The sequence below is a fragment of the Ranitomeya variabilis genome, chromosome 2 (assembly GCF_051348905.1).
Source record: "Ranitomeya variabilis isolate aRanVar5 chromosome 2, aRanVar5.hap1, whole genome shotgun sequence".
Classification (NCBI taxonomy): domain Eukaryota; kingdom Metazoa; phylum Chordata; class Amphibia; order Anura; family Dendrobatidae; genus Ranitomeya; species Ranitomeya variabilis.
The window spans coordinates 235,387,359-235,414,632 of NC_135233.1; the positions used below are offsets into that span (position 1 = coordinate 235,387,359).

Genomic DNA, 27,274 nt, shown 5'->3' on the forward strand with positions numbered 1-27,274 from the left:
ACCGGATCATAACAACAGTCCCCGATGGGACTCACGATCTAAATTCCCTATCAGTATGTCTTTGGAATGTGGGAGGAAACCGGAGTAACTGGAGGAAACTCACACAAACACGGGGAGAACATACAAACTCCTAGCAGATGTTGTCCAAGGTGGGATCAGAACCCAGGACTCCAGCGCTGCAAGGCTACAGTGTTATCCACTAAGCCACTGTTAACTCATTGAGAGGTTTGGACCTCCTCGACCTGACAAATGGCTACTGGCAAATCCCCATGTACCAGAGTGCCAAGGAGCAGATTGGCCTTCTCGACATCCGATTGGTGCTTTCAATATACCAGAATGCCTTTCGGACTACCGGGTGTCCCAACCACCTTCCAGCGGGTCATGGATCGGATCCTTGCTCCCCAAAAGAAGTATGCCGCATCCTACCTCAATGAGATAGTGATCTTCAGCCCAGACTGGGGTAGTCCTCTACCAATAGTACAGGCAATTCTGGATGCTCTGAGGAAGACAGGGTTTAAATAAATCCCCAAAAATGTGACATGAGGAAGGAAGAGGTCAAGTACTTAGGCTACATTGAAAGGCAAAATCGAGCCACAAGTTAACAAAGTTGAGGCAATCCATAAGTGGCCGCAACCGCTTTCCAAGAAATAGGCGAGAGCATTTCTTGGTATTGTGGTATATTACCGGCGGTTTAATCCAAATTTCGCCATGATTGCTACACAGCTGATGTATCTCTTTAAAGGCACCAAATTGACGATGTTCAAATTGTCTGTTGAAACAGAGCTGGCATTCCAAGACCTGAAGTTAGCCCTAGTCGCACCGGACTTCAGTAAAGAATTTGTGGTCCAGATGAATGCTTTAGAAGTTGGGTTGGGAGACATTTTGTCTCAAGAGATAGATGGTGAAGAACATCCCATCCTGTATCTGAGTCGAAATCTCTCTTCCTGTAAGAAAAATTATGCCATTGTCGAGAAAGAGTGCTTAGTCATCAAATGAGCCATTGATAAGCTGAAGTATTACCTATTAGGCAGTAGGTTTAAGCTAGTGTCGGAACCACAGATCACTGAGGAGGTTAGGAGAAAAGGTTAAGAATGCCTGGGTGACTAGGTGGTTTTTAGGAATCCAGGATTTTAGCTTCTACATAGAACATAGACTCGGGAAGTTGCACGGTAATGCCGATACCCTCTCCAGAATTCTATGTATGGTATCTGAAGGCATCAAAACCTTTGACTTTGGGCAGGAAGGGGATATGTGACAGGGTCACTGGTAAGGTATGCAATGGGAGATATGGATCACGAAGATTGCTATCTTCTGTGATGTGAAAACCCAGAAGTTTATCTCCAGCATGTTATGCGCTGAAAGATTAATCAGCCATGACAGGGTTGAGTTTTTTGTGCGTAGTTGTATGAGATGAGAGGGACAGTTACTCACCATATCTCCACCCAAAGGGTGTGGTTCAGTAAGTTAAGTGCCCAGCTACTGAGTTTTTTTTCCTCTGTGGGTCAGGAGGTAGGAAAGTGTTTATGCGCAACTGTGTTGGACTCTGTTGATATGGATTCCCGCAGGCCTAAGGACTGTTCTATCGGTTATCTTTTTGTTTCCCGGTTCTGCTAGAAAGGCTATGCTTATTTTGTAGAACCCTGCACTGGTTTATGCCAGGATTTAAATAAACCAGAAGAAACATTCCTGTGTCTACCTCTGTGAGCAGCTGAGTGAGTCGACCTACCACAGACGTTTTGGGGTTTACCGAAGGCTCTATGGTCACAATGAGTCCATTCGTTTTCATAGTCGTCTCCTATTGTAGGATCCTCAAAATAATCTGCGTTCATCCACTGGAAGACACCAGGCTTTCTTCACATCCAACTTCTGTAGGACTTTTCTTTGGCACCGTCTTTTTCACATATTTCCATTCTTCCTCGTCAAATTCAGTGGAAGACGACAGGTCGGTGACAGTTGTGTATTCGACCCTCACTCTTCTTCTCAACCCTTTTATTTACACCCTAAAGGCCCCGTCTCACTAAGCGATTTACCAACGATCACGACCAGCGATACGACCTGGCCGTGATCGTTGGTAAGTCGCTGTGTGGTCGCTGGGGAGCTGTCACACAGACAGCTCTCTCCAGCGGCCAACGATCAGGGGAACGACTTCGGCATCGTTGAAACTGTCTTCAACGATGCCGAAGTCCCCCTGCAGCATCCGGGTAACCAGGGTAAACATCGGGTTACTAAGCGCAGGGCCGCGCTTAGTAACCCGATGTTTACCCTGGTTACCAAAAAAAACAAACACTACATACTCGCCTTTCGGTGTCCAGGTCCCTTGCCGTCTGCTTCCTGCTCTGACTGAGCCGCCGTACACTGAGAGCAGAGCGCAGCGGTGACGTCACTGCTGTGCTCTCACTTCTCACTGTACGGCCGGCAGTCAGTGAGAGCAGGAAGCAGACGGCAAGAGACCTGACGGACATCAGATGGTGAGTATGTATTGTTTTTTTTTTTTACATTTACGCTGGTAACCAGGGTAAACATCGGGTTACTAAGCGCGGCCCTGCGCTTAGTAACCCGATGTTTACCCTGGTTACCAGTGAAGACATCGCTGGATCGGTGTCACACACACCGATTCAGCGATGTCAGCGGGGCCTCAACGACCAAAAAAAGGTCCAGGCCATTCCGACACGACCAGCGATCTCGCAGCAGGGGCCGGGTCGCTGGTACGTGTCACACATAGCGAGATCGCTATGGAGGTCGCTGTTGCGTCACAAAACTTGTGACTCAGCAGCGATCTCGCTAGCGATCTCGCTATGTGAGACGGGGCCTTAAGGTACAAGCAAGTTAAGGAGTCTCTGAAGATCTGAATCAAGTTGTTACTTTGATTGTCACAAGTAAAATAAATTCCGGACAGATAAAAATAAAGAGGGGAAACTTGCTCATTGTAAACAAAATAAAATTTATTGGAGAAAAATGAACATCCTGGAAAGGAGAAACTGAAGTTACAGTTACTTATGGCAAATCAAACATAAAACCTGAAGCCATAGAGTGGATCCATCACTATCGCATTCACCGAAGGCGGACATTTTTGTTGGTAAGCTAAAAAGATAATGATACCCACTACATAACTGGAGTAAAAAGTCTATGGTAGTTGGGAAGTTTCCCAGAGACATCAGCGGTCAGTACAACCGCTGACTCTGCGATGTGCTTATGACTGGTTCACGGTAATAATGGTTACCCAAGCTGCTAATATATCTGTCTGGGAAGAGAATACTGTACCTGGGATCGGCAGTGCAAACTTTTATTTCTTAGGTGGTGGAATTATACATCTTAAAAACAAATAGGACATTTACTCCGCTATGGACGTGCTCCAGTGTATTATACCATGGCACCCACACAACAGAGTGGTCCCTCAAAGACGGGTGCATGGAATGATGCAAAATACGTATCTGAGCTAACACAACGAAGTAGCCAAAATGAAGGGCAACTTCATCTAGCTACCGACATATAATATTAAGTATTTATGGTCTTCATTCTTTGGATTATTCTGAGATTTCAAGCTACTAAGTGGCATTAAAAGGCATGTATTGCTAAGACGGTCGTCTTTAAAGGGGATGCCCACCTTTAAAAAATATAATAGTTTTATTATATGCAAACTGAATACAATGGAAAGTTTTAAGTATATTACTAATCCTGTACTGATCCTGAGTTACGTCCAGCATTATACCCCAGAGCTGCACTCACTGTTCTGCTGGTGCAGTCACTGTGTACATACATTACTTACTGACCACGAGTTACATCCTGTTATATACTCCAGAGCTGACCTCACTATGTGTATACATTACATTACTGATCCTGAGTTACATCTGTAATATACTGCAGAGCTGCACTCACTATTCTGCTGGTGCAGTCACTGTATACATACATACATTACTTATGTACTGATCCTGAGTTATATCCTGTATTATACTCCAGAGCTGAACTCACTATTCTGCTGGTTGTCAATTTAAATAGACACCCTAACAGCTTAGATAAGAGGAATTTGCTACATTAGAAATCAGTATAGTGCCAGGTATCAATACTAACAAGGTGATTTCAGCTCTGAAGCCTGCAAAATTGTTAATGCAGCTCTGGAGAATAATACAAAGTGTAACTTAGTAATGTATGTACGCAGTGAATGCAGCAGTACAATAGTGAGTGCAGCTCTGGGGTATAATACAGGATGTAACTCAGGATCAGTAATGTAATGTATGTACACAGTGACTGCACCAGCAGAACAGTGAGTGCAGCTCTGGAGTGTAACAGCATGGAATTTTATCGGGGGATCTTGTGTTTGACCTAACTGTAGGGTGTTCGTGCAGATGGCTATTAGGCAATAACAAAATTCTTTCTGGCCTAGGAGAGGACCATTAGCATTAACAAGATACTGGCTCGTGTTCACGGCTATACACCACTGATAGGTCAACACGACGTACAAATCAGACATTTCTGTACAGAATAACAAATATAAAGATATTTATCCTTTATTTAAAAAGCAGCAACTTTTTTTTTTGTTTATAACGAGAGCTACTGTAAGGAGAGGTCCTACTGTCAGCAAAACAAAAAAAACAGTCCGTCTCTGGAGAGGCTGAAAGGAAGACTAGTCAGACGGGTCCTGGATAAAAGATTACATGTAATGACATAAAACCAACTCTCCGAAACACCTGAAAATTGATAAACGAAGAACTTTATAATATCTGCGGCCCAGCCTCAGTTACGTCCAGTGTAGAAAGAGAAAAATCATTCCGACTCTGAAGATCCGTTCCCATAAAATATCATCTATTCCCTATAAATCTGAGAACAGCTCACGTCACAAGACAACACTAAATAACAAAAACACTACAGGTCCAGCTTATAAGAATCCATAGAGACCCCCCGATCCCCCACAATGACCCCCAGCAATCATCCCGATGGAAGCATCACTGAATTGAGTGGCGAGACCCATCTCGTTGATGATATGACTCCCACCACCAGCAGTCACGTCCACCCCAATGCAACTTATAACTCATCTCAATGTAAAAAAAAATACTAAAAATGGAGAGCGTCTTAAAGGGGGACAAGCCCTGTCTTGCTGGCACTGGATGATCACCACTGGCCAAGTCTTGGACGAATGCTCGTTTCACCAAGTTTTCCCTTCACACTTCTAACACGTGCGCTGTCAGTTTAGTGAAGCATGCATGTGTTGTGATTGGGAAGAACGGTGTTCGACCGGTTTCACTCAGCCATGTTGCACGTCTTCAGTACGGACCAGCTGACGGTCTCCTCACCAGAACTCTACACCCGCATAAATGCGGCTCTTGAGTTAATAAGGTCCATACATCATGGTCCATACTCAGCCCATGTTAAATGGATATGTAAAACCGGCCTAATCACCTCTAGTTACCTCTTTTGAGAAAAGATTGAGCATGTTCAATTCAACATGCCCGATCCCTTTTATTAATTACAAAAAGGGAGAACAATGTTGGTTGAATATTACAACACATTAAGAGGATTGGAAGGAGAAGGTCAGACTGACCTTCGTGCTATGTGTATGGCCACTTTTACCCCCGGTGATCATCTTACAGCAGCGGGACCGCTCTGTGACATCTTAATGAGCTCCCTCCCGATACTGTAAAATGTCCTCATCGGAAGAAGGGAATGATAGGAAATGACTTGTTGATCCTTGGGCACCCTAATAATCACAAGAATGGGGGTCCCGGAGCAGAGGTTCAGCAAGCGTGCTGCCACCTCCTTTAGACTTTGAATGCAGCAGCAAAGCACAACCTGGACAAGGGGCTTAGGACCACTGTTCCTGTGATTTGTGGGGGTCCCAGAAATCTTAGATACAGCCCGTGACCCCACATCCTACATATACTATCATGCCCTCTAAACAAAATACATGGCTTTTATTTGGTCCCTATGACTGAAGCTGGGTGGAAGCTTTAGGCCAATGTATGCATACATACACCTACAGCTAAAATTGCCTACCCCTCTGGGCTATCGGGAAGCCCACACTAATAACCGGAGAGCGAGCGGCCCCTCGCTCACCCCTTCTTTGGAGATCTACGTGTACACTGAGGTGGCAAGTTTTATCGGGAGGCGGGATGTTTAACCATCCTCCGTGCTGAACCGCAGCTGCCGCATTCACAGGGTTATCAATACAGGCTCCTTCCTTCCCATCCTGCTGCTCCACAGCTAAAGTTTCATGAGTAGTCTCTTGTCCCTGAGCGTTGGCCCACCCTTTGTCCCACCGGCATCAGTGATAAATGCCTGACGGCCAGGGCATTGTGCAACATTCGGGGCACCGTTCCTCGTACACCAACACCGAACAGTTTGGAGAACGTGGCCCCCTTTTCGGAAGACCTCCACAAGGACGATAGGCCTCCAGGTCGCAGATGAGCTCCACAACCTCGTCCACGGTGGTGAGCCGGCTCGGATGCTTGCTGAAGAGTTCGTGTGAGGAGGGGATGGGGTAATTCCTCACGGCAATATTAAAGTGAAGTCCCGGGAGTATGTGGATGATTGTCTCTGCCATGGTGGACACCGGGGACCTCTGGATAAGATGTAGGTTGGGGCCGCTGGGAGCAAGGACTCCCCAATGAGCTGGTAAGGGGATCTCATTCAGTTCATCCATAAATTCCTGCAGGAGTGGATCCAGATCATTCCTAGTGTTGTAAGAGCCCAGACTGTAGATCTCCATGATCTGCGGAGCAAAAGGAAACAATGAGGGTCTAGTCAAACAGAAGATCGTGGATTAGTGATGAGCAAACATGCTTGGATAAGGTGTTTTCTGAGCATGCTGGGGTGTTATCCGAACATGCTGGGGTTCTGAGTATTTTAGGGGTGCTTGAGAAATATGTTCAAGTTCCCGCAGCTGCATGTCTCACGGCTGTTCGACAGCCTAACAAACAGGTGATCCCTAGATATGTTGCGTGAGACATTCAGCTGCGGGGACTTGAACATATTTTTCGAGCACGCCAAAGACACTAAGCTAGCACCTTATCTGAGCAAGTTCACTCATCACTAACGTCCATCCATGGCAGGAGATAATGATGACAGATGACTGGCACTGACCCTGTGCAATATCCACAGCATCTATCAGTGCCTTCAACCTAAACACTTTCCCACAGCAGCCATCCATTTTTTTACGTTTTCGGTTCTTCCCCACTTCCTCGGAGAGCCAAGTTTTTTTTGGGTTTTTTTTGCCATGAACAGGGTAAAGCCGTATGAGGACTTGTTTTTATGGGGTCTGTACAACTTTCTAATGTTATTTTTTTTATTCCTTTTTTTTTGGGGGGGGGGGGGGGGGGATAGAAAAAAAATAAATCTTTTTATGCTTTATCAGTTCAGACAATTACACATGCAAATATGTTAAATAAAAAAAAAATAATTTTACTTTTGGGGGAGTAGGTTGTGAAAGGGAAGGGCAGTTAAGTGTATTTTTTTTTTTTAATATATTTTAATACGATGTATATTTTTTAATGGTTTCTAACTTGTTCCCCTTGAGGGACTTGGACTCCTGCGATTGTCTGTACGATACACTGCAATCCCATAGTATTGCAGTGCACTGTGTAACTACTGATCAACTAGGAAGCCCGGCCGCAGGCAGGAGTTATACCATGGCAGACACACAGGCTTTCAGGAGGACCCAGGCTGCCACATCAACCCAATCAACCACCGATGGCAGCAGCCTTCCGCCGTACTGCCAGCATCGGTGATGGGACCCAGCCGTGCATGTGACCACTATGGATCTTCTGCTCATAGACATGTAAAGTCTCACCACCGGAGTATTATCATCCGCCAGCATTACATCATTGTCTTCCACCATGAACTCTTCTGATTTCACCGGGCAATGGAGATCCTGTAAAACAAAAAGGGTTGATAACACGGGAGGACGCAGAATAAACTCCACATTTAAAGAGGGCAAGGAATAAACATGGAGGGCGTACCAGGGGCTGCTCATCATCGTCGTCGTCAATGACGGAGATGATCTCTTCTTCCATCCCTTTGCCATCCATGCCACCTATGACCCAGCCACCACGTGTGCCCTGTAACAATAAATGGGGCAGTGCCAGGCTGCTGTATTGCAAGATGGGCACCCACATGCTCCATGTGTTTATGCCTCGCAATTCTTACATCGGCAGAAGGGTATCCTCCATTTTTCAGTGCCAGTCGTATCACTGGTATCTTGGGTGGCAATAACTCCACACCTTCATCTAGACACTAACAAGAGGGAAAATATTATAAAAAAAAAACTAATGCATACACTTGTACGGCATATATTTATTTCATACATCCTCCCGTTCTGTGCTTGCAACTTCTGCGCAGAACTATGCGTCTCAACCCCTTCATCAACGGTTGTTTCCTCCCCTTTTACCAACAAGAATAACTTTTTTTTTCTTTTCAGTCCCCATAGCCATGCGTAGACTTGTTTTCTTCTACAGAACGAGATGTAGTTTTGAATGGCGCAATTCATTTTACCAAATACTGTACTAAAATACATATACAATATATATATATATATATATATATATATATATATATATATATATATATATATATATATATATATATATATATATATATATATATATATATATATATATATATATATATACACACATACACACACACACACACACATATACACATATATATATATGTTCAAGAAGGATGAAATTGTGAAAAAGAAACCCACATCACTTTATTGCATTTTTACAAAAGTGCGGCAACAGGAAAGCAACAATTGTTGCATTTCGATTCTTTTTTTACCATTTACCATAAAGTTTAAATAATTTTACATTTTGATAGACCACCAGACATTTACAGAGGCGGTGATACCGGATGATAGATACAGTGGGGGAAAAAGTATTTAGTCAGCCACCAATTGTGCAAGTTCTCCCACTTACAAGGATGAGAGAGGCCTGTAACTGACATTATAGGTAGACCACAACTATGAGAGTCAAAATGAGAAAACAAATCCAGAAAATCACCTTGTCTGATGTTTGCAAATTATGGTGGAAAATAAGTATTTGGTCATTAACAAAAGTTCATCTCAATATTTTGTTATATATCCTTTGTTGGCAATGACAGAGGTCAAACGTTTCTGTAAGTCTTCACAAGGTTGGCACACACTGTTGTTGGTATGTTGGCCCATTCCTCTATGCAGATCTCCTCTAGATCAGTGATATTTTGGGCCTGTCGCTGGGCAACACGGACTTTCAACTCCTTCCAAAGGTTTTCTATGGGGTTGAGATGCTAGGCCACTCCAGGACCTTCACATGCTTCTTACAAAGCCACTCCTTCGTTGCCCTGGAGGTGTGCTTGGGATCATTATCATGCTGAAACCCTTGCTGATAGGAGGTTTTCACTCATAATCTGACGATACATGGCCCTATTCATTCTTTCATGTACACGGATCAGTCGTCCTGGTCCCTTTGCAGAGAAACAGCCCCAAAGCATGATGTTGCCACCCCCATGTTTCGCAGTAGGTATGGTGCTCTTTGGATGCAACTCAGCATTCTGTGTCCTTTAAACACGACGAGTTTTGTTTCTACCAAACAGTTCTACTTTTGTTTCATCAGACCATATGACATTCCCCCAATACTCTTCTGGATAATCCAAATGCTCTCTAGCAAACTTCAAACGGGCCCGGCCATGTACTGGCTTAAGCAGGGGGACACACCTGGTACTGCAGGATCTGAGTCCCTGGCGGCTTAGTATGTTACTGATGGAAGCTTGTTACAGTGGTCCCAGCTCTATGCAGGTCATTCACTAGGTCCCCCGTGTGGTTCTGGGATTTTTGCTCACTGTTCTTGTGATCATTTTGACCCCACGGGTGAGATCTTGCATGGAGCCCGAGATCGAGTGAGATTATTAGTGATCTTGTATGTCTTCTATTTTCTTATTATTGCTCCCACAGTTGATTTCATCACCCCAAGCTGCTTGACTATTGCAGATTCAGTCTTCCCAGCCTGGTGCAGGGCTACAATTGTGTTTCTGGTGTCCTTCCACAGCTCTTTGGTCTTCACCATAGTGGAGTTTGGAGTGTGACTGAGGTTGTGAACAGGTGTCTTTTATACTGATAACAAGTACAAACAGATGCCACTACTACAGGTAATGAGTGGAGGACAGAGGAGCCTCTTAAAGAAGAAGTTACAGGTCTGTGAGAGCCAGACATCTTGCATGTTTTTAGGTGACAAAATACTTATTTTCCACCATAATTTGCAAAATAAATCTTACCAAATCAGAAAAAAAGGTAATTTTCTGGATTTGTTTTCTCATTTTGACTCTGATAGTTGTGGTCTACCTATGATGTCAATTACCGGCCTCTCTCATCTTTTTAAGTGGGAGAACTTGCACAATTGGTGGCTGACTAAACACTTGTTTTCTCCACTGTATAGCATTTTTTTTTCTTTTTTTAAAAACTGGTGAAATGGGGAGGGGCAATGTAAATTGTCATCTTTTTTTTTTAATTTGCTTAAAGGGAATCTGTCACCCCAAAATTCACCTATAAGCTGTGGCCACCGGCATCAGGGGCTTATCTACAGCATTCTGTAATGCATTCTGTAATGCTGTAGATAAGCTCCCGATGTCACCTGAAAGAGAAGAAAAACAGGTTATATTATACTCACCCAGGGGCGGTCCCAGCTGCGGTCCGGTCCGATGGGAGTCACGGTCCGGGTCCAGCGCCTCCCATCTTTATATGATGACGTCCTCTTCCTTGCTTCCTACTCCTGCGCTTGCGTACTGATTTGCCCTGTTGAGGGCAGCGTAAAGTACTGCAGTGCGCAGGCGCTGGGCCTCTCTGACCTTTCCCGGCACCTGCGCACTGCAGTACTTTGCTCTACCCTCAACAGGGCAGATAAAGTACACCTGCGCAGGAGCCGCAGCAGGAAACAAAGAAGACGTCATCCTATGAAGATGGGAGGCGCTGGACCCGTACCACGACGCCCATCGGACCAGAACCGGACCGGGATCACCCCTGGGTGAGTATAATATAACCTGTTTTTCTTCTCTTTCAGGATACATCGGGGGCTTATCTACAGCATTACAGAATGCTGTAGATAAGCCCCTGATGCCGGTGGCCACAGCTTATAGGCGAATTTTGGGGTGACAGATTCCCTTTAAACTTTCTTTTAAACTTTTTTTTAGTTTAAGCGTATTTTAGTAGACCAGTTTGGTTGCTTCCACCATATACAGTAACACCACAGTATTGCAGCATATGGTTAAACTGACGCTCTCCACTGAATCTACAAAAGGAGCGACATGGCAGTGGATGGGGACCCCTCTGTAGCCCCCCTGGTGTCTTAATGACCCGTTGGGACCTCATAAACACATTAGACAAGGTGTGGGGCGAAGTACGGGTCACTTAAATGCTGCTGTCAGAGCAGCGGAGATGTGAGCCATCTCCGGTGGTGCAGTTACGGGCAGACGCTCATTATATAACGGAGCGGCCATATGTGCAGCTCCAGAGCTCGCGCCACACACGCGCACCCCAACTGTGTAATTATCAGCTGCTGTCACCTTTGATAAATGGGCAGAGAACAGATGACGCGGAGCAACACATGACTGCAACGGAGGGTGGCGAAGATTTGTTTGCAGCCTGAAACCATGGAGACACATAGCTATGCATAGGAGCTGCATACAGAAAACAGTAAGTGACTTCTAAATCAAGACTGTTCACTATCCCGCAACAGTTTGCTTTATAGACACACTGGGGCGACACATCAGTTGCAGAGGTATCATACTGACAGGGCCGCCATACTTACCACGGCTTCGGTGGTCTCGTCAGCCTCGGCCGCCTCTTTCTGTATCCGCTCCAGCAGTATGGGGTGATTGGACGATTTCAGGAATAGCGGTATGTTCTTTTCCTAAGATACAAAGCGGCACAAGCTCCGTTAAAAAAAGGAAGCATAGAGAGTTTACTGCAAGTATCACCCACCCTGCCAACATGGACCACAGCGGGCAAAAATAGCATGGGATGGACGGCCATGGGTCACACAGACAACTCAGATCATGATCGCGCTAAAGTGGCAACTCCTTGCTGTGCTGAGAACTGGTAGTGAGATCCCAAAGTACTGCAGGGGTCAGGCAGTTTTATGGTGGTCTGTAGTCATATTTTATAGACCCGTCCTGAGGAATAGCTATTTAAGCGATTGCTTAGCTAAGATAAGAAACACAGAGCTCCGTGGGGTAAAGCATTGGGATCGGTGCCAATATGGATGAGAGGCACGCTGATGATGCCGACTGCCCACGGTTCCCCATTCATCATGGAAGCTTACGGGAAAACATGATCACAATAGGTAAAAGTCCAGAAGGTTAGAAATTTAGAAAGAATTTCCAATATAGGGGTGAAAGCTGAGGAGACAGGACATGAACCCACCACTGCGAAACGCAGGCACTGCCGCCAGCGACACTTCTGCCGCTTGAGATTGCGGCCACCAAATTTGGGCTTGTCTTGGCAGAAGTCACATTCGCCACAGTCCAATTTCTTAAGGCAGGCCTCGCACTCCCCACATTTCCGGTTCTTGCGGCGGCCTGCCAGCTGCGGAACATAGGGGGTAGGTGGGAAGAAGAAAAGATCAGGGGCTTGGCAGAAAAGAGGGGGCGCAGGGGTGAAAGGACAGAGCAAAAGTGGAGAATGGAGGGGTCCTACGAGGACGGCGGGAAGGGCTGCAAGATCTGCGGGGGCATGCAGGTGCTTAGAGATAGAGCTTCTGCAAGCAGCAACCAATGCAGCATGGAAGCAGCAGGGAAAAAAGGGCTCAGGGGGCATCCACACTAGCTCGGCCCCCTCGTCACGCACCTCTCCTTTCACTCCAATTCTCGGCTTCACTTTTATTTTCTTTTTCTGGGAAAAAAAAAATAAGAAAAATATTTGTCATCTGCAACCAACCAGATCTCTGTGTCTATTGTCAAAACCTGGTTATGTGATTGGTCGAACAGTGCAGATGAGGCATTTTTTACTCCTTCTCCACATAGGATGTACTGGCGAGTGTGGAGCCCGCACTGGTGTGTAAGCAGCCCGCACTGGTGTGTAAGCAGCCTGCGCTGGTGTGTAAGCAGCCCGCGCTGGTGTGTACGGAGCCCGCGCTGGTGTGTACGGAGCCCGCACTGGTGTGTACGGAGCCCGCACTGGTGTGTACGGAGCCCGCACTGGTGTGTACGGAGCCCGCACTGGTGTGTACGGAGCCCGCACTGGTGTGTACGGAGCCCGCACTGGTGAGTACGGAGCCCGCACTGGTGTGTATGGAGAAGGCTATGCTCCGATCGCTGCCGTTAACCTCTTAAACGCCGCTGTCAATCTCCGACCGTGGCACTTAAGCCGTGCTCGTTCCTGTGAACTCAGTGGCCGCCCTGTGATGTGATCATGGAGTCCAACATGGATGCTATGGATGTAGGGGCCCGGCCTATAGGCCTCCCATCATGCTGTTATTCCTGTGAAACTCAGAGCAAGCCATAGTAAAAAAGGGGAAGACATGTTTCTAAAAACACTGATGAGAAAAAAAAAAAAAAAAAGATATAAAGCCAGAAAGAAAAAAGTACAGTACCGCATATACTCTGAGATTTTCAGCCCCTTTTTTTTAGGCTGAAAGTGCCCCTCGGCTTATACTCCAGTCATTGTCCCAGGGAGTCGGCGGGGGAGCGGCAGCCGTCACATCATACTCACCCCCACCTGACGCGTCTCTGCTTCTCAGATGGTATCCGGCGCCGGCAGCTTCTTCCTTTGTTCAGCGGTCACATGGTACTGCTCATTAAAGTAATGAATATGGACGCGACTACACTCCCATAGGCGTGGAGCGCATATTCATTACTTTAATGTGCGGTACCACGTGACCGCTGAACAAAGGAAGAAGCTGCCAGGACGAGCCAGAGACCATCGGAGAAGCAAAGATAGCGCCAGGAGGGGGCGAGTATGATGGGGGAGGGTGAGCCATGCGATATTCACCAGTCCCCATTCCACCGCCGTGTTGTGTCTTCCGCGTTCTCTGGCTGTGACGTTCAGGTCAGAGGGCGTGATGACATGGTTAGTGCGCGCCCTCTGCCTGAACAGTCACTGCAGAGAGCCGGAAGACACAGCGGCGCCCGGCGGTGGAACGGGGACAGGTGAATATAACAAGTGTCTGGGCCTGAGCTAGCGGCGACACCGGCACCTGACCCCCATAGCGCGCCCGGTGTCCCTGTCTGCTCAGCACCCAGCGATGAAAGGTGAGTATATCTTTTTTTTTTTTTATCGCAGCAGTATATTGGGCATATTATGGGGCCATCAACCTTTATGGAGCAGCATATGGGGCATATTATTCTATGGAGAATCTTACGGGGCCCATCATGAACTGTATGGAGCATTATATGGGGCCCATCATAAACTTTATGGAGCATTATATGGGTCTCCTGATTCAATATGGATATTCAAAAACACTTAACCTACTGATGTCTCAATTAATTTTACTTTTATTGGTATTTATTTTTATTTTTGAAATTTACCAGTAGCTGCTGCATTTCCCACCCTAGGCTCGAGTCAATAAGTTTTCCCAGTTTTTTTGTGGCAAAATTAGGGGTCTTGGCTTATACGCGAGTATATACGGTATGTGTATATATAATAGATAAAAAATCTCTGATTTTGTTTTCACCACTTAAGATAACAGGAAAGCAATCTTGCACGTCTGGCATCGCGTACTCGTACTGACCCGGAGAATCACCGCTCCAAGTCAATTTATTCTGCGTATTAAATGCTGTAAAATCAAAAACTGTCGGAATTGCAGGTTTTTTTCACAGCATGTGGGATTTTTTTTTCTGATTTTTCTACTATAGGATAATAAACGTCACTGAAAATCACAAATCATCCTGAAAAAATCCTGCCGTGCACAGGAAAAAGTTATGGAAGAAAGGAAGGAAAAAACAAAAACCTTGGGAGGCCATCAGCAGCCACTACAGCACACAGCAGCTTTACACATAAATGAAGAAGGCATAGCATGGCCGTGTCTGCCGGATCGAAGCTTCTGTTAGCTTCTTCCTTCTGTACAATGACCATATGTACTAATACCCTACTGGGAGTTGTAGTCCACCACGGCATTAGAGATCAGCCCTCACCTTATTATGACACCGTCTCCTTACACACTTTCCCTTAATCTTGCGGAAAGGGTTCTGCATTCTTCTGATGCACAGCGAGCAGATGCCGCAGTTCTCGGCGGTGCAGCAGCCCGGACAGTGGCCGCAGTTTCCTCTCTGTGGAGCCAGATGATAGAAGCAGCCGTTATTCCGCTGTTCGCCCCCCAGAGGCGCTATCACGTAGTGCGGGTCACAGGACACTTACCAGATTCAACTTCATTGCAAACTTTTTGAACACGGGAGGTTTGATCTTTTGTTTCTGTGTAAAGTCGAAAACAGGAAATTCAATGTAATGGTGGAGGGCAGACAGTGCCACCCTCACCCACTGGCTCCGTCTGGTATTACAGGGCCACACAATATAGAAGTGACCGAAGCTAGCTGAGGTGGGGGCAATAATAGCTTGTGGTCACCCAGCTTTCCCAGGAGCAAACGACGCAGGCTCCTCACCTTATTGTGGCACCAGCGCCGCAGACACTTCTTGTCGATTGCTTCCTCTGGGTTTTCCTCCTTACTGACACACACGGCGCAGGTCCCGCAGTCTTCCTTCATGCAGCAGCCCGGGCAGCGGCCGCACACCCCTCCCTGGGGGGCACAACAGGACACACATTATAGGGGGGCTGCCTCCGCCATCTGCACCCTTGCTGCCATGGAATATAAACCCATCCTGCACTAGTCCTGAGGTTTCGCTGCAATGTATTAGTGTAGGCAATAGCTGTTCGCCTGAAATCCAGGCAAAAAGAGAGGGGCTTGTCTACACTGATACACTGCAACAACAGGCTCAGCTGTGTGATCAGGAACAGGTCCTAAAGCTTTCCAGCGTCACATCACGTCTCCCTTTCCAAGACAGCAAGCAGAGATGTTAGAAATTGTGAAGTGAATTGACCTCCGGGCTGACACAGCTGAGCCATCCGTCACAGTGTATCAGCGCAGGTGAGCGATGTTAGCCTGTAATCCAGGAGGAAAGGATTGTCTACTGATACATTGTAACGAGACGTTCAGCTGTGAATATTCCCAGGAATTATTTTCATTCATTAAAGCAATCAGATTTGTTGAAAACAGTAATGAGTACATTAGCAAGGTGCAGTCCCCCCACCCATCATACTTCCATTTTGACTGAAGCCCCCACTGACTGTAAGCACTATCATTCGTGCACAGGCCCGGGATGATTTATCAGACCTTTCTGATGACCTGCAGGCAGCGTCGTCTCACACACTTCCAGGAGCTTCCGAATTCGGGGTTCTGTGACCGGAGGAGACACACAGAGCAATGTCCGCAGTTCTCCGTCAGCCGGCAAGCGGTGCACGTTCCGCAGCCACTGGTCTGCAAGTCAGAGGGGGACAGGTCAGAGACGGGAGCCCCTGCATGGGTCACTGCACGGGAGGAATAGGGGGCACCAGCGGAGCCCATGGGCAGACACATACGGACTCACCTTCAGCAGCTTCTGTTGCTTGCTGTATGCCCGATGGGAAGCTGCACAGAACAGAAGTGTCACATCGTGTCAGGACCACGCAGAAACAATGGCAGCCCCCAAATACGCTACAGCGTTAGCATGGGGCTCTACATACAGAGATCTTACAGCCAACAGTAAGGAAGCCCAGAGAAAGGCGACAACAAATCAGCCAGTCATTTCTAACTTCTAGGCTCACTGCAGGCCGCGACAACATAGTGTAGTTTGCAGTCTGTTACCATGGTGATACATTAGACTGTGCAGGACCTGTATACAGATTATTTTCTTATTTGTGCAAAGTCCCCACTCCGTCAACCCAGCTAAAGGCAAATGGGTTCACAACAAGGCAAAGTCTCACAATATTTGGGTGGGGAGGGGTCTTAGCTTATGGACCCCACCACTGACTCACCTCTGCAGTCCCCACAATACCACACAGTTTGCTTTGATTTGCCAAACTCAACTCCTGTAAACCATTCATGACAGCCGGAGCAGCACCTGGAAAACAAGTGGATACAGTCAGCAGGTAGGATATGGCAGGGTGGGTGACCGGCTCATGATCCCTCCTGCCCTATGTGCGTACACAGCTGATGCCATCCACTACAGCATGCGTCAAGGGAGAAGGTGGCAGGAAGAGTGACAGGTGCCCTTACGCCATCATCTAAGTCACCCCTGTGACTTACGCAATGTGAGACGGCTCCGTATCCTTCCCATTCTGCAGGTCTTCTTCGGGGTCCGCGGGAGGGGGCGGCTGCTTCTGCTTAGCCTCAGAGTTGGTCGTGCACTTCAGGTGTTTTCGGCTATACTTCCTAAGAGGTTTCCTCTAAAGAGGGGGGGGGGGGGGGGGGGAAAGAAGAATAATGACTGACGCAAAGGCAAGAGGTGCGGCACAAAGAGGATGTACAAGACCGCCAACAGCAGTAAATCCAATCTACCTGGTAAAGCACCACACACGTACTGCAGCTTTAGCTCCATTGAAGTGAATTAGACTGAGATGCAGTACCACTTAAAGCCTGACCGCAGTTGTGATGCTGTTGTGCCTGCTCAGCTACTATTCCTACTATTGCTTGCCTTTGCTTCATTGGCAAACTGCTTTGCTGTGCATGCTCCAAAACCTGACAACAGTGACGCCGTTTTCACGATCTTTACAAGAGGGCATTACTCACAAGGTAATAATCCAGTGCAACATGACACACCCTCGAGGATCCTGTGAGTCACACCCCCAAGGATAATGAGTCACATCCCAAAAGAAAATCTGAGCAACACCCCTGCCTCCTCAAGGATCTTTTGAGCCACGGTCCCTTGGAAAAGATCATAAAGGCGACCTCTAAAGAAAAAGCCTGGTATGCCAGGAACCATATGGAGGATTTAAGAAAAACATGGAATACTCAGGGAGCAGAAGGACACAACAACAAAAAGGGGACACTTGACCTGGCAAAAGGTTCTCTTCAAGGGGTTTGTCCACCTTTCGTTACAATTTTCTTTTTTTTTACTTAAAGGAACCTGTCACCAGATTTGGTGGATATAAGATACAGCCATCACCTTTCATATAAGCCCCCAACCCGACCTGCAGACAAAGGCATATATACAGTATTATAGAATGCCGCGTATCAGGCCTGAAAGGTGGTGGTCGTATCTGATATGGGCCAAACATGGTGACAGGTTTCCTTTAAATGCATGTACTGTGGACAATACAAAAAAAAATCCTTTTTCCTGTTGGGTTTCAGCAATTTTGCACCATTTACCTTCTTTAGTCTCTGTGAGCTGCAGTGTCTATTGCTGGCTACAGAAAGAATTAACTGAGAATCCATCAGTGAGCTCACTATGATAGGAGAGTTTAACTCTTAATTGCCTTTTTCTAAAAAAAAGAAAGTCCTGTTATGGGGAAAAGTCTCCATATTTAATTGAGAGCCTAACACACACACAAAAAAAAGTCAGACGAGAGTAGCACTAGGGGATCTCAAGCGGAGACCCCCACCATCATAACGTGGCGGTCTCATGTTTTTTTTTTTACCTTCTCCGCTGGTAATAATGCCCCGGTCTTGAAATCAAAACGCGACAGGTCCACGGAGTCCCCCAGGTATTTGGCCAGCTCATTCCTGCTCCGGAAGCGTTGTCCTATGGGGCTAAAAGAGAAGGAAGAACAGAGGAGGATCATCACCATCACTCAGTTTTCTGCAGTATCGAAGGCCTGAGCATCACTGGGTCATCTAAACCTGGGAAAGCTGGGTGGACACTCACTTCCAAGGACCAGAAAGCTGCATTAACATGACAACTAATGTGGCCACAAAAATGGTTGTGTCCCCCAATATTCCCAGCGTCCTGATCTGCCCATTTCCTTACTGTGCCATTCAAAAGCCAAGAAAGCTGGGTGGCGGGGCCAATAACGGCAGCTGCCCCGCTGTCCCCTGCCAGGTATGACTGTAAATGGCGGTATGATTAGCTCCAGTCCCCGAACCATCATACCTCTGATAGTAGGTGTCCGACTGCCCAGACGATGCTCCGGATTTGCGGACGACGGTCCGTCTCTTCCAGCCGGGCCCCAGAATGGGCCAATCCACCCAGCCCTCGGACATGGTGCAGGGCGACGCCTGAGACAATAAGAGGAGATGATCAATGAAGCTGGAAGTGTGGAGCAGCTGCAGTAATAAGCCATGGAGGAGGGGGACTCACGCTGGAGACACACATGGATGCTCCGCGCTCTCTGGAGCCTCTGACTCACTACATTCCTGCTGCTCCAGCCCACAACACTGGGCTGCGGGAGGAAGTGGAGCAGACAGGAACACCCTGCAATGTGCTGAGAGCCAGCACTGGCCTCTAGCTGCTCAGCTCTGCACGCAAGGAGAACGACTGCTGGGGAACCACAACTCCCAGCATGCCCCGCAACCCAGCACTGGCTTCTAGCAGCTCATCTCTGCACGCACGGCGAGCACCTGCCGGGGAACCACAACTCCCAGCATGCCCCGCAACCCAGCACTGGCTTCTAGCAGCTCATCTCTGCACACAAGGTGAGCGCCTGCCGGGGAACTACAACTCCCAGCATGCCCAACAACCCAGTAACTTGGCTCTAGCAGCTCGTCTCTGCATGCAAGGAAAGCACCTGCTTGGGAACTACAGCTCCCAGCATAGCCAGCAACCAAGCACTGACCTCTAGCAGCTCATCACTGCAGGAAAGGCAACTGCCTAGCAGGAACTACAACTCCAGAGTCCCAGCACACCCTGCATCCCAGCGCTAGCAGCTCATCTCTGCATGCACGGCAACCGCCTGACGAGAACTGCAACTCCCAGCATACCCCGCAAGCCAGTAATGACCTCTAGCAACTTATCACTGCATGCAAGGCAACTGTCTAGTGGGAACTAAAACTCCCAGCATGCCTCGCCTGCCAGCACTGACCTTTAGCAACTAATCACTGCTCAGAAGGCAGTTGATTGCTCTGTAACTACAACTCCCAGTATGCCCATAAAGCCACCACTGACCTCTAGCAACTTAGCACTGAAAGCAAGGCAACTGCCTTGTGGGGGTAACTAAAACACCCAATATGCCCCACAAGCTAGCACTGACTTCTAGCAACTAATCGCTTCCCACAAGGCAGCTGCCTGCTGGGGAACTACAACTCCTAGCATGCTCAGCAAGTCAACAATGGCTTCTAGCAGCTCATCACTGCACACAAGGCAAGGAATTGCAATTCCCAGCAAGCCAGTACTGGCCTCTACCAGCTCATTCCTGTGATGCTGGGAGTTGTAGTTTCCCTGCAGGAAGCCAGCTGCAGAGTAATGCAGTAAATCAACCACGTCTCCTGACACATCTGCGGACATCGGCTCCTCCAGGGATCCAACATGGCTGCCACTGCAGCGCACTATGGGGCGTCTTACCAGGACCATAAAGGGTTTTTCCTTTCTATCTACAGATGACATTTTGGGTCCAGATGGAGCAACAACAAGCTGAAGTGAAAAGTATGGTGGAGTGATAAAAGCATGCTGACTATTAAAATATAGGCGTTAAGCTGCCAGATGCATATGGTGCCACTTATCAGCTGTGAGACAAAGTACAGGGGGGTTATAATCTGACCGCCTGTCCCAGCATGGGTGTGGTCCCTAAACTGACGGGGAAACTACAAATTCCAGAAAACTCTGGAGATTGCATGGTGACTTTATATCTACACTATAGAGCTGCGTTAAAAAGACCCTTCACTCGGCAGAAGTGGTACAACTAGTAGTCATAATGGAAGTGGTAATTACTAGTAATGGTGGTGGTAGTAGTAGTAATAGTAATGGTGGTCGTAGCAATAGTAATGGTGGTAATAATAGTAATGGTGGTAGTAATAGTAATGGTGGTAGTAATAATAGTAATGGTGATGGTAGTAATAGCGATGGTAGCAATAGTAATGGTGGTAGTAATAGTAATGGTGGTGAAATAATAGTAATGGAGGTGGTAGCAATAGTAATGGTGGTGGTGATGGTAGTAATAGTGGTGGTAGCAATAGTAATGGTGGTGGTAGCAATAGTAATGGTGGTGGTAGCAATAGTAATGGCGGTGGTAGCAATAGTAATGGCGGTGGTAGCAATAGTAATGGCGGTGGTAGCAATAGTAATGGCGGTGGTAGCAATAGTAATGGCGGTGGTAGCAATAGTAATGGCGGTGGTAGCAATAGTAATGGCGGTGGTAGCAATAGTAATGGCGGTGGTAGCAATAGTAATGGCGGTGGTAGCAATAGTAATGGCGGTGGTAGCAATAGTAATGGCGGTGGTAGCAATAGTAATGGCGGTGGTAGTAATGGTGGTGGTAGCAATAGTAATGGTGGTGGTAGTAATCGTGGTGGTAGTAATAGTAATGGTGGTAGCAATAGTAATGGTGGTGGTAGCAATAGTAATGGTGGTGTAGTAATAGTAATGGCGGTGTAGTAATAGTAATGGTAATGGTAGTAATAGTAATGGTGGTGTAGTAATAGTAATGGTGGTGGTAGCAATAGTACTGGTGGTAGTAATAGTAATAGTGGTGTAGTAATAGTAATGGTGGTGTAGTAATAGTAATGGTGATGGTAGTAATAGTAATGGTGGTGAAATAATAGTAATGGAGGTGGTAGCAATAGTAATGGTGGTGGTGATGGTAGTAATAGTGGTGGTAGCAATAGTAATGGTGGTGGTAGCAATAGTAATGGCGGTGGTAGCAATAGTAATGGCGGTGGTAGCAATAGTAATGGCGGTGGTAGCAATAGTAATGGCGGTGGTAGCAATAGTAATGGCGGTGGTAGCAATAGTAATGGCGGTGGTAGCAATAGTAATGGCGGTGGTAGCAATAGTAATGGCGGTGGTAGCAATAGTAATGGCGGTGGTAGCAATAGTAATGGCGGTGGTAGCAATAGTAATGGCGGTGGTAGTAATGGTGGTGGTAGCAATAGTAATGGTGGTGGTAGTAATCGTGGTGGTAGTAATAGTAATGGTGGTAGCAATAGTAATGGTGGTGGTAGCAATAGTAATGGCGGTGTAGTAATAGTAATGGTAATGGTAGTAATAGTAATGGTGGTGTAGTAATAGTAATGGTGGTGGTAGCAATAGTACTGATGGTAGTAATAGTAATAGTGGTGTAGTAATAGTAATGGTGGTGTAGTAATAGTAATGATGGTAGTAATAGTAATAGTGGTGTAGTAATAGTAATGGTGGTGTAGTAATAGTAATGGTGATGGTAGTAATAGTAATGGTGGTGTAGTAATAGTAATGGTGATGGTAGTAATAGTAATAATGGTGTAGTAATAGTAATGGTGGTGGTAGCAATAGTAATGGTGGTAGTAATAGTAATGGTGGTGTAATAATAGTAATGGTGGAGGTAGTAATAGTAATGGTGGTGGTAGCAATAGTAATGGTGGTGGTAGCAATAGTAGTGGCGGTGGTAGCAATAGTAATGGTGGTGGTAGTAATAGTAATGGTGGTGGTAGCAATAGTAATGGTAGCAATAGTAATGGTGGTGGTAGCAATAGTAGTGGCGGTGGTAGCAATAGTAATGGTGGTGGTAGTAATAGTAATGGTGGTGGTAGTAATAGTAATGGTGGTGGTAGTAATAGTAATGGTGGTGGTAGCAATAGTAATGGCGGTGGTAGCAATAGTAATGGTGGTAGTAATAGTAATGGTGATGGTAGTAATAGTAATGGTGATGGTAGTAATAGTAATGGTGGTGGTAGTAATGGTGGTGGTAGCAATAGTAATGGTGGTGGCAGCAATAGTAATGGTGGTGTAGTAATAGTAATGGTGGTGGTAGTAGTAACAGTAATGGTGGTGGTACTAATAGTGATGGTAGAAATAGTAATGGTGGTGGTAGTAACAGTAATGGTAGAAGTAATAGTAATGGTGGTAGTAGTAATGGTGGTTGTAGTAGTAATAGTAATGGTGGTGTAGTAATGGTGGTGGTAGTAGTAATGGTGGTAGTAGTAATAGCAATGGTGGTGGTAGTAATAGTAATGGTGGTAGTAATAGTAATGGTGGTGTAGTAATAGCAATGGTGGTGGTAGTAATAGCAATGGTGGTGATAGTAGTAATAGTAATGGTGGCGATGGTAGTAATAGTATTGGTGGTGGTAGCAGTATTGGTAATAGTGATGGTAGTAGTAATAGTGGTAGCAAAAGTGGTAGTAATAGTAATAGTGGTGGTAGTAATAGTAATGGTAGTAGTAATAGTGATGGTAGTAGTAATAGTCGTGGTAGTATTAATAGTGATGGTGGTAGTAGTGATAGCAATGGTGGTGGTAGTAGTAAGGCTGTGTGCACACGCTGCAGATTTTTTGCGTTTTTTCACTATAAAAACTCGAAAAAAACGCATACATTATGCATCCCATCATTTAGAATGTATTCCGCAATTTTTGTGCATATGATGCATTTTTTTTCCGCGAAAAAAACGCATCGCGGTAAAAAACGCAGCACGGTCATTAATTTTGCAGATTTTTTGCGGATTTCCCACCATATTATTGCATTGGGAACCTCCAGAAAAATGCGCAAAAAAAAGAAGAAAAAAAAATGCGATAAAAACGCGGTAAAAACCGTGCAAAAAAAACGCATGCTGATTTCTTGCAGAAAATGTCCTGTTTTGCGCAGGAAATTTCTGCAAGAAATCCTTAACGTGTGCACATAGCCTAATAGCGGTGGTAGTAGTAATAGAAATGGTGGTGGTAGTAAGAGTAATGGTGGTGGTAGTAATAGTAATGGTGGTGTAGTAATAGTAATGGTGATGGTAGAAGTAATAGTAATGGTAGAAGTAATAGTAATGGTGGTGGTGCAGTAATAGTAATGGTGGTGGTAATAGAAATGGTGGTGGTAGTAATAGCAATGGTGGTGTAGTAATAGTAGTGGTGATGGCAGAAGTAATAGTAATGGTGGTGTAGTAATAGTAATGGTAGAAGTAATAGTGGTATAGTAATGGTGATGGTAGAAGTAATACTAATGGTGGTGTAGTAATAGTAATGGTGATGGTAGAAGTAATAGTAATAGTGGTATAGTAATAGTAATGGTGATGGTAGAAGTAATAGTAATGGAGTAATGGTGGTGGTAGTAGTAATAGTAATGGTGGTGTAGAAATAGTAATGGTGATGGTACAAGTAATAGTAATGGTAGAAGTAATGGTGATGGTACAAGTAATAGTAATGGTGGTGGTGGTAGTAGTAATAGTAATGGTGGTGGTAGTAGTAATAATAGTGGTAATAGTAATAGTGGTGCAGTAATAGTAATGGTGGTGGTAGTAATAGTAATGGTGGTGGTAGCAATAGTAATGGTGGTGGTAGCAATAGTAATGGTGGTGGTTGTAATAGTAATGGTGGTGGTAGTAATAGTGGAAGCAGTAATGGTAGTAGTAGTGGTAGTAGTAATAGTAATGGTGGTGGTAGTAATGGTGATGGCAGAAGTAATAGTAATGGTGGTGTAGTAATAGTAATGGTGATGGTAGAAGTAATAGTGGTGTAGTAATAGTAATGGTGATGGTAGAAGTAATAGTAATGGTGGTAGTGGTAATAGTAATGGTGGTAGTAGTAATAGTAGTGGTATTAGTAATGGTGGTGGTAGTAGTAATAGTAGTGGTATTAGTAATGGTGGTGTAGTAATAGTAATGGTGGTGGTAGCAATAGTAATGGTGGTTTAGTAATAGTAATGGTGGTGGTGGTAGTAATAGTAATGGTTGTGGTGGTGTAGTAATGGTGGTGGTAGTAATAGTAATGGTAGTAATAGTAATGGTTGTGAAAGTTGTAATAGTAGATGGAGAAGTAATAGTAATGTCAGTGGTTGTAATAGTAGCAGGAGTGCTCGTATACTGCAGAGATATAGATTATATATATATATATATATATATATATATATATATATACATACACACACACATATACACACTCATACACAGGAGGAGGGGTATACAGCGATGCACGTATATAAATACAGGAGGAGGGGTATACAGCGATACACGGCAATATATACAGAAGGGGTATACAGTGGTACACGGCAGTATATGCCCAGGAGGAGGGGTATACAGCGATACACGGCAGTATATATACACAGAAGGATGGGTATACAGCTATACACGTCAGTATATACAGGAGGAGGGGGTATACAGTGATACACGGCAGTATATATATAGGAGGAGGGGTATACAGCGATACACGGCAGTATATATACACAGTAGGAGGGGTATACAGCGATACACGGCAGTATATATACACAGGAGGAGGGGTATACAGCGATACACGGCAGTATATATACACAGTAGGAGGGGTATACAGCGATACACGGCAGTATATATAGGAGGAGGGGTATACAGCGATACACGGCAGTATATATATAGGAGGAGGGGTATACAGCGATACACGGCAGTATATATACACAGGAGGAGGGGTATACAGTGATACACGGCAGTATATATATAGGAGGAGGGGTATACAGCGATACACGGCAGTATATATATAGGAGGAGGGGTATACAGCGATACACGGCAGTATATATACACAGGAGGAGGGGTATACAGCGATACACGGCAGTATATATACACAGGAGGAGGAGTATACAGCGATACACGGCAGTATATATACACAGGAGGAGGGGTATACAGCGATACACGGCAGTATATATACACAGTAGGAGGGGTATACAGCGATACACGGCAGTATATATAGGAGGAGGGGTATACAGCGATACACGGCAGTATATATACACAGGAGGGGTATACAGTGATACACGGCAGTATATATATAGGAGGAGGGGTATACAGCGATACACGGCAGTATATATATAGGAGGAGGGGTATACAGCGATACACGGCAGTATATATACACAGTAGGAGGGGTATACAGCGATACACGGCAGTATATATACACAGGAGGAGGGGTATACAGCGATACACGGCAGTATATATATAGGAGGAGGGGTATACAGCGATACACGGCAGTATATATACACAGTAGGAGGGGTATACAGCGATACACGGCAGTATATATACACAGGAGGAGGGGTATACAGCGATACACGGCAGTATATATACACAGTAGGAGGGGTATACAGCGATACACGGCAGTATATATACACAGGAGGAGGGGTATACAGCGATACACGGCAGTATATATACACAGGAGGAGGGGTATACAGCGATACACGGCAGTATATATATAGGAGGAGGGGTATACAGCGATACACGGCAGTATATATATAGGAGGAGGGGTATACAGCGATACACGGCAGTATATATACACAGTAGGAGGGGTATACAGCGATACACGGCAGTATATATACACAGGAGGAGGGGTATACAACCATACACGGCAGTATATATACACAGGAGGAGGGGTATACAGCGATACACGGCAGTATATATATAGGAGGGGTATACAGCGATACACGGCAGTATATATATAGGAGGAGGGGTATACAGCGATACACGGCAGTATATATATAGGAGGAGGGGTATACAGCGATACACGGCAGTATATATACACAGTAGGAGGGGTATACAGCGATACACGGCAGTATATATACACAGGAGGAGGGGTATACAGCGATACACGGCAGTATATATATAGGAGGAGGGGTATACAGCGATACACGGCAGTATATATATAGGAGGAGGGGTATACAGCGATACACGGCAGTATATACACAGGAGGAGGGGTATACAGCGATACACGGCAGTATATACACAGGAGGAGGGGTATACAGCGTGTGATATATGAGGGGAAGGTCTGTCTCTATAGAGCAGTCGCAGTCATGTGACAGTGTGATTGACAGCCGCACACAGCTTCCCTCCTTCAATACTACGCAACAGAACCGTGACTACCGCTGATATACTCACCTATCCGCCTACTAATCCTCCGCTGATAACGGGCGGGAGCGCAGCAGGAAACAGAACCAAACTTCCTTCCTCTTCCGGTCAAACGGGGAACACCCTGAGCACGACTACTACAGCCCGGACGACATGAAAGAGGTGTGGAACGCAGAGCCGGAACTCCGCCCACATCCTGGTGCCGGACTGCAAGACACCCCCCCACTAATACTATTGGTGGTTTTAGCTGATAAACATGACGAGAAAAATGGCGGCCAGAGCAGGGGCGGGACAAGCGTGGGCGGGGCTTTCATAAAGAACACTTTATAGCACAGGGTATTAATGTAGTTCTATTCTTGTGCATGGGGCAGTATTATGGTAGTTATATTCCTGTACATAGGAGCAGTATTATGGTAGTTATATTCTTGTACATAGGAGCAG

At 45.9% G+C, this 27,274-nt stretch overlaps 1 protein-coding gene across 2 annotated transcripts; it reads right to left on the reverse strand.

Moving 5' to 3' along the window:
* Positions 1 to 4,474: 4,474 nt before the first annotated feature.
* Positions 4,475 to 27,039, reverse strand: LOC143805145 (methyl-CpG-binding domain protein 1-like). 2 transcript variants are annotated; one of them, XM_077284074.1, is made up of 17 exons: positions 26,864 to 27,039; positions 19,022 to 19,146; positions 18,570 to 18,681; positions 17,239 to 17,378; positions 16,968 to 17,053; positions 16,541 to 16,581; positions 16,288 to 16,431; positions 15,559 to 15,693; positions 15,317 to 15,370; positions 15,094 to 15,228; positions 12,809 to 12,853; positions 12,386 to 12,547; positions 11,772 to 11,873; positions 8,137 to 8,223; positions 7,950 to 8,048; positions 7,781 to 7,861; positions 4,475 to 6,703 (listed from the first exon to the last, which is right to left on the reverse strand). In XM_077284074.1, exons 2-17 carry the CDS (start codon positions 19,129 to 19,131, stop codon positions 6,257 to 6,259), a joined length of 1,980 nt encoding a protein of 659 aa, XP_077140189.1. In that variant the 5' UTR covers positions 19,132 to 19,146; positions 26,864 to 27,039; the 3' UTR covers positions 4,475 to 6,256. The 2 variants fall into 2 exon arrangements, with proteins under 2 accessions (XP_077140189.1, XP_077140190.1); XM_077284075.1 differs by lacking the exon at positions 12,386 to 12,547 and having other exon boundaries at positions 4,476 to 6,703.
* Between the last annotated feature and the right edge of the window lie 235 nt (positions 27,040 to 27,274).

What these genes read in the sequence shown, in the direction of transcription:
- LOC143805145 (XM_077284074.1), bottom strand. Translation starts at nt 19,131, where the DNA reads ATGTCCGAGGGCTGGGTGGATTGGCCCATTCTGGGGCCCGGCTGGAAG. An exon ending in TCGGACACCTACTATCAGAG is followed by an intron (nt 18,682 to 19,021) that starts GTATGATGGTTC and finishes CTTCTCTTTTAG; the next exon opens with CCCCATAGGACAACGCTTCC. An exon ending in GGAGACGGTGTCATAATAAG is followed by an intron (nt 12,854 to 15,093) that starts GTGAGGGCTGAT and finishes TTTTTTTCCCAG; the next exon opens with AAAAAGAAAATAAAAGTGAA.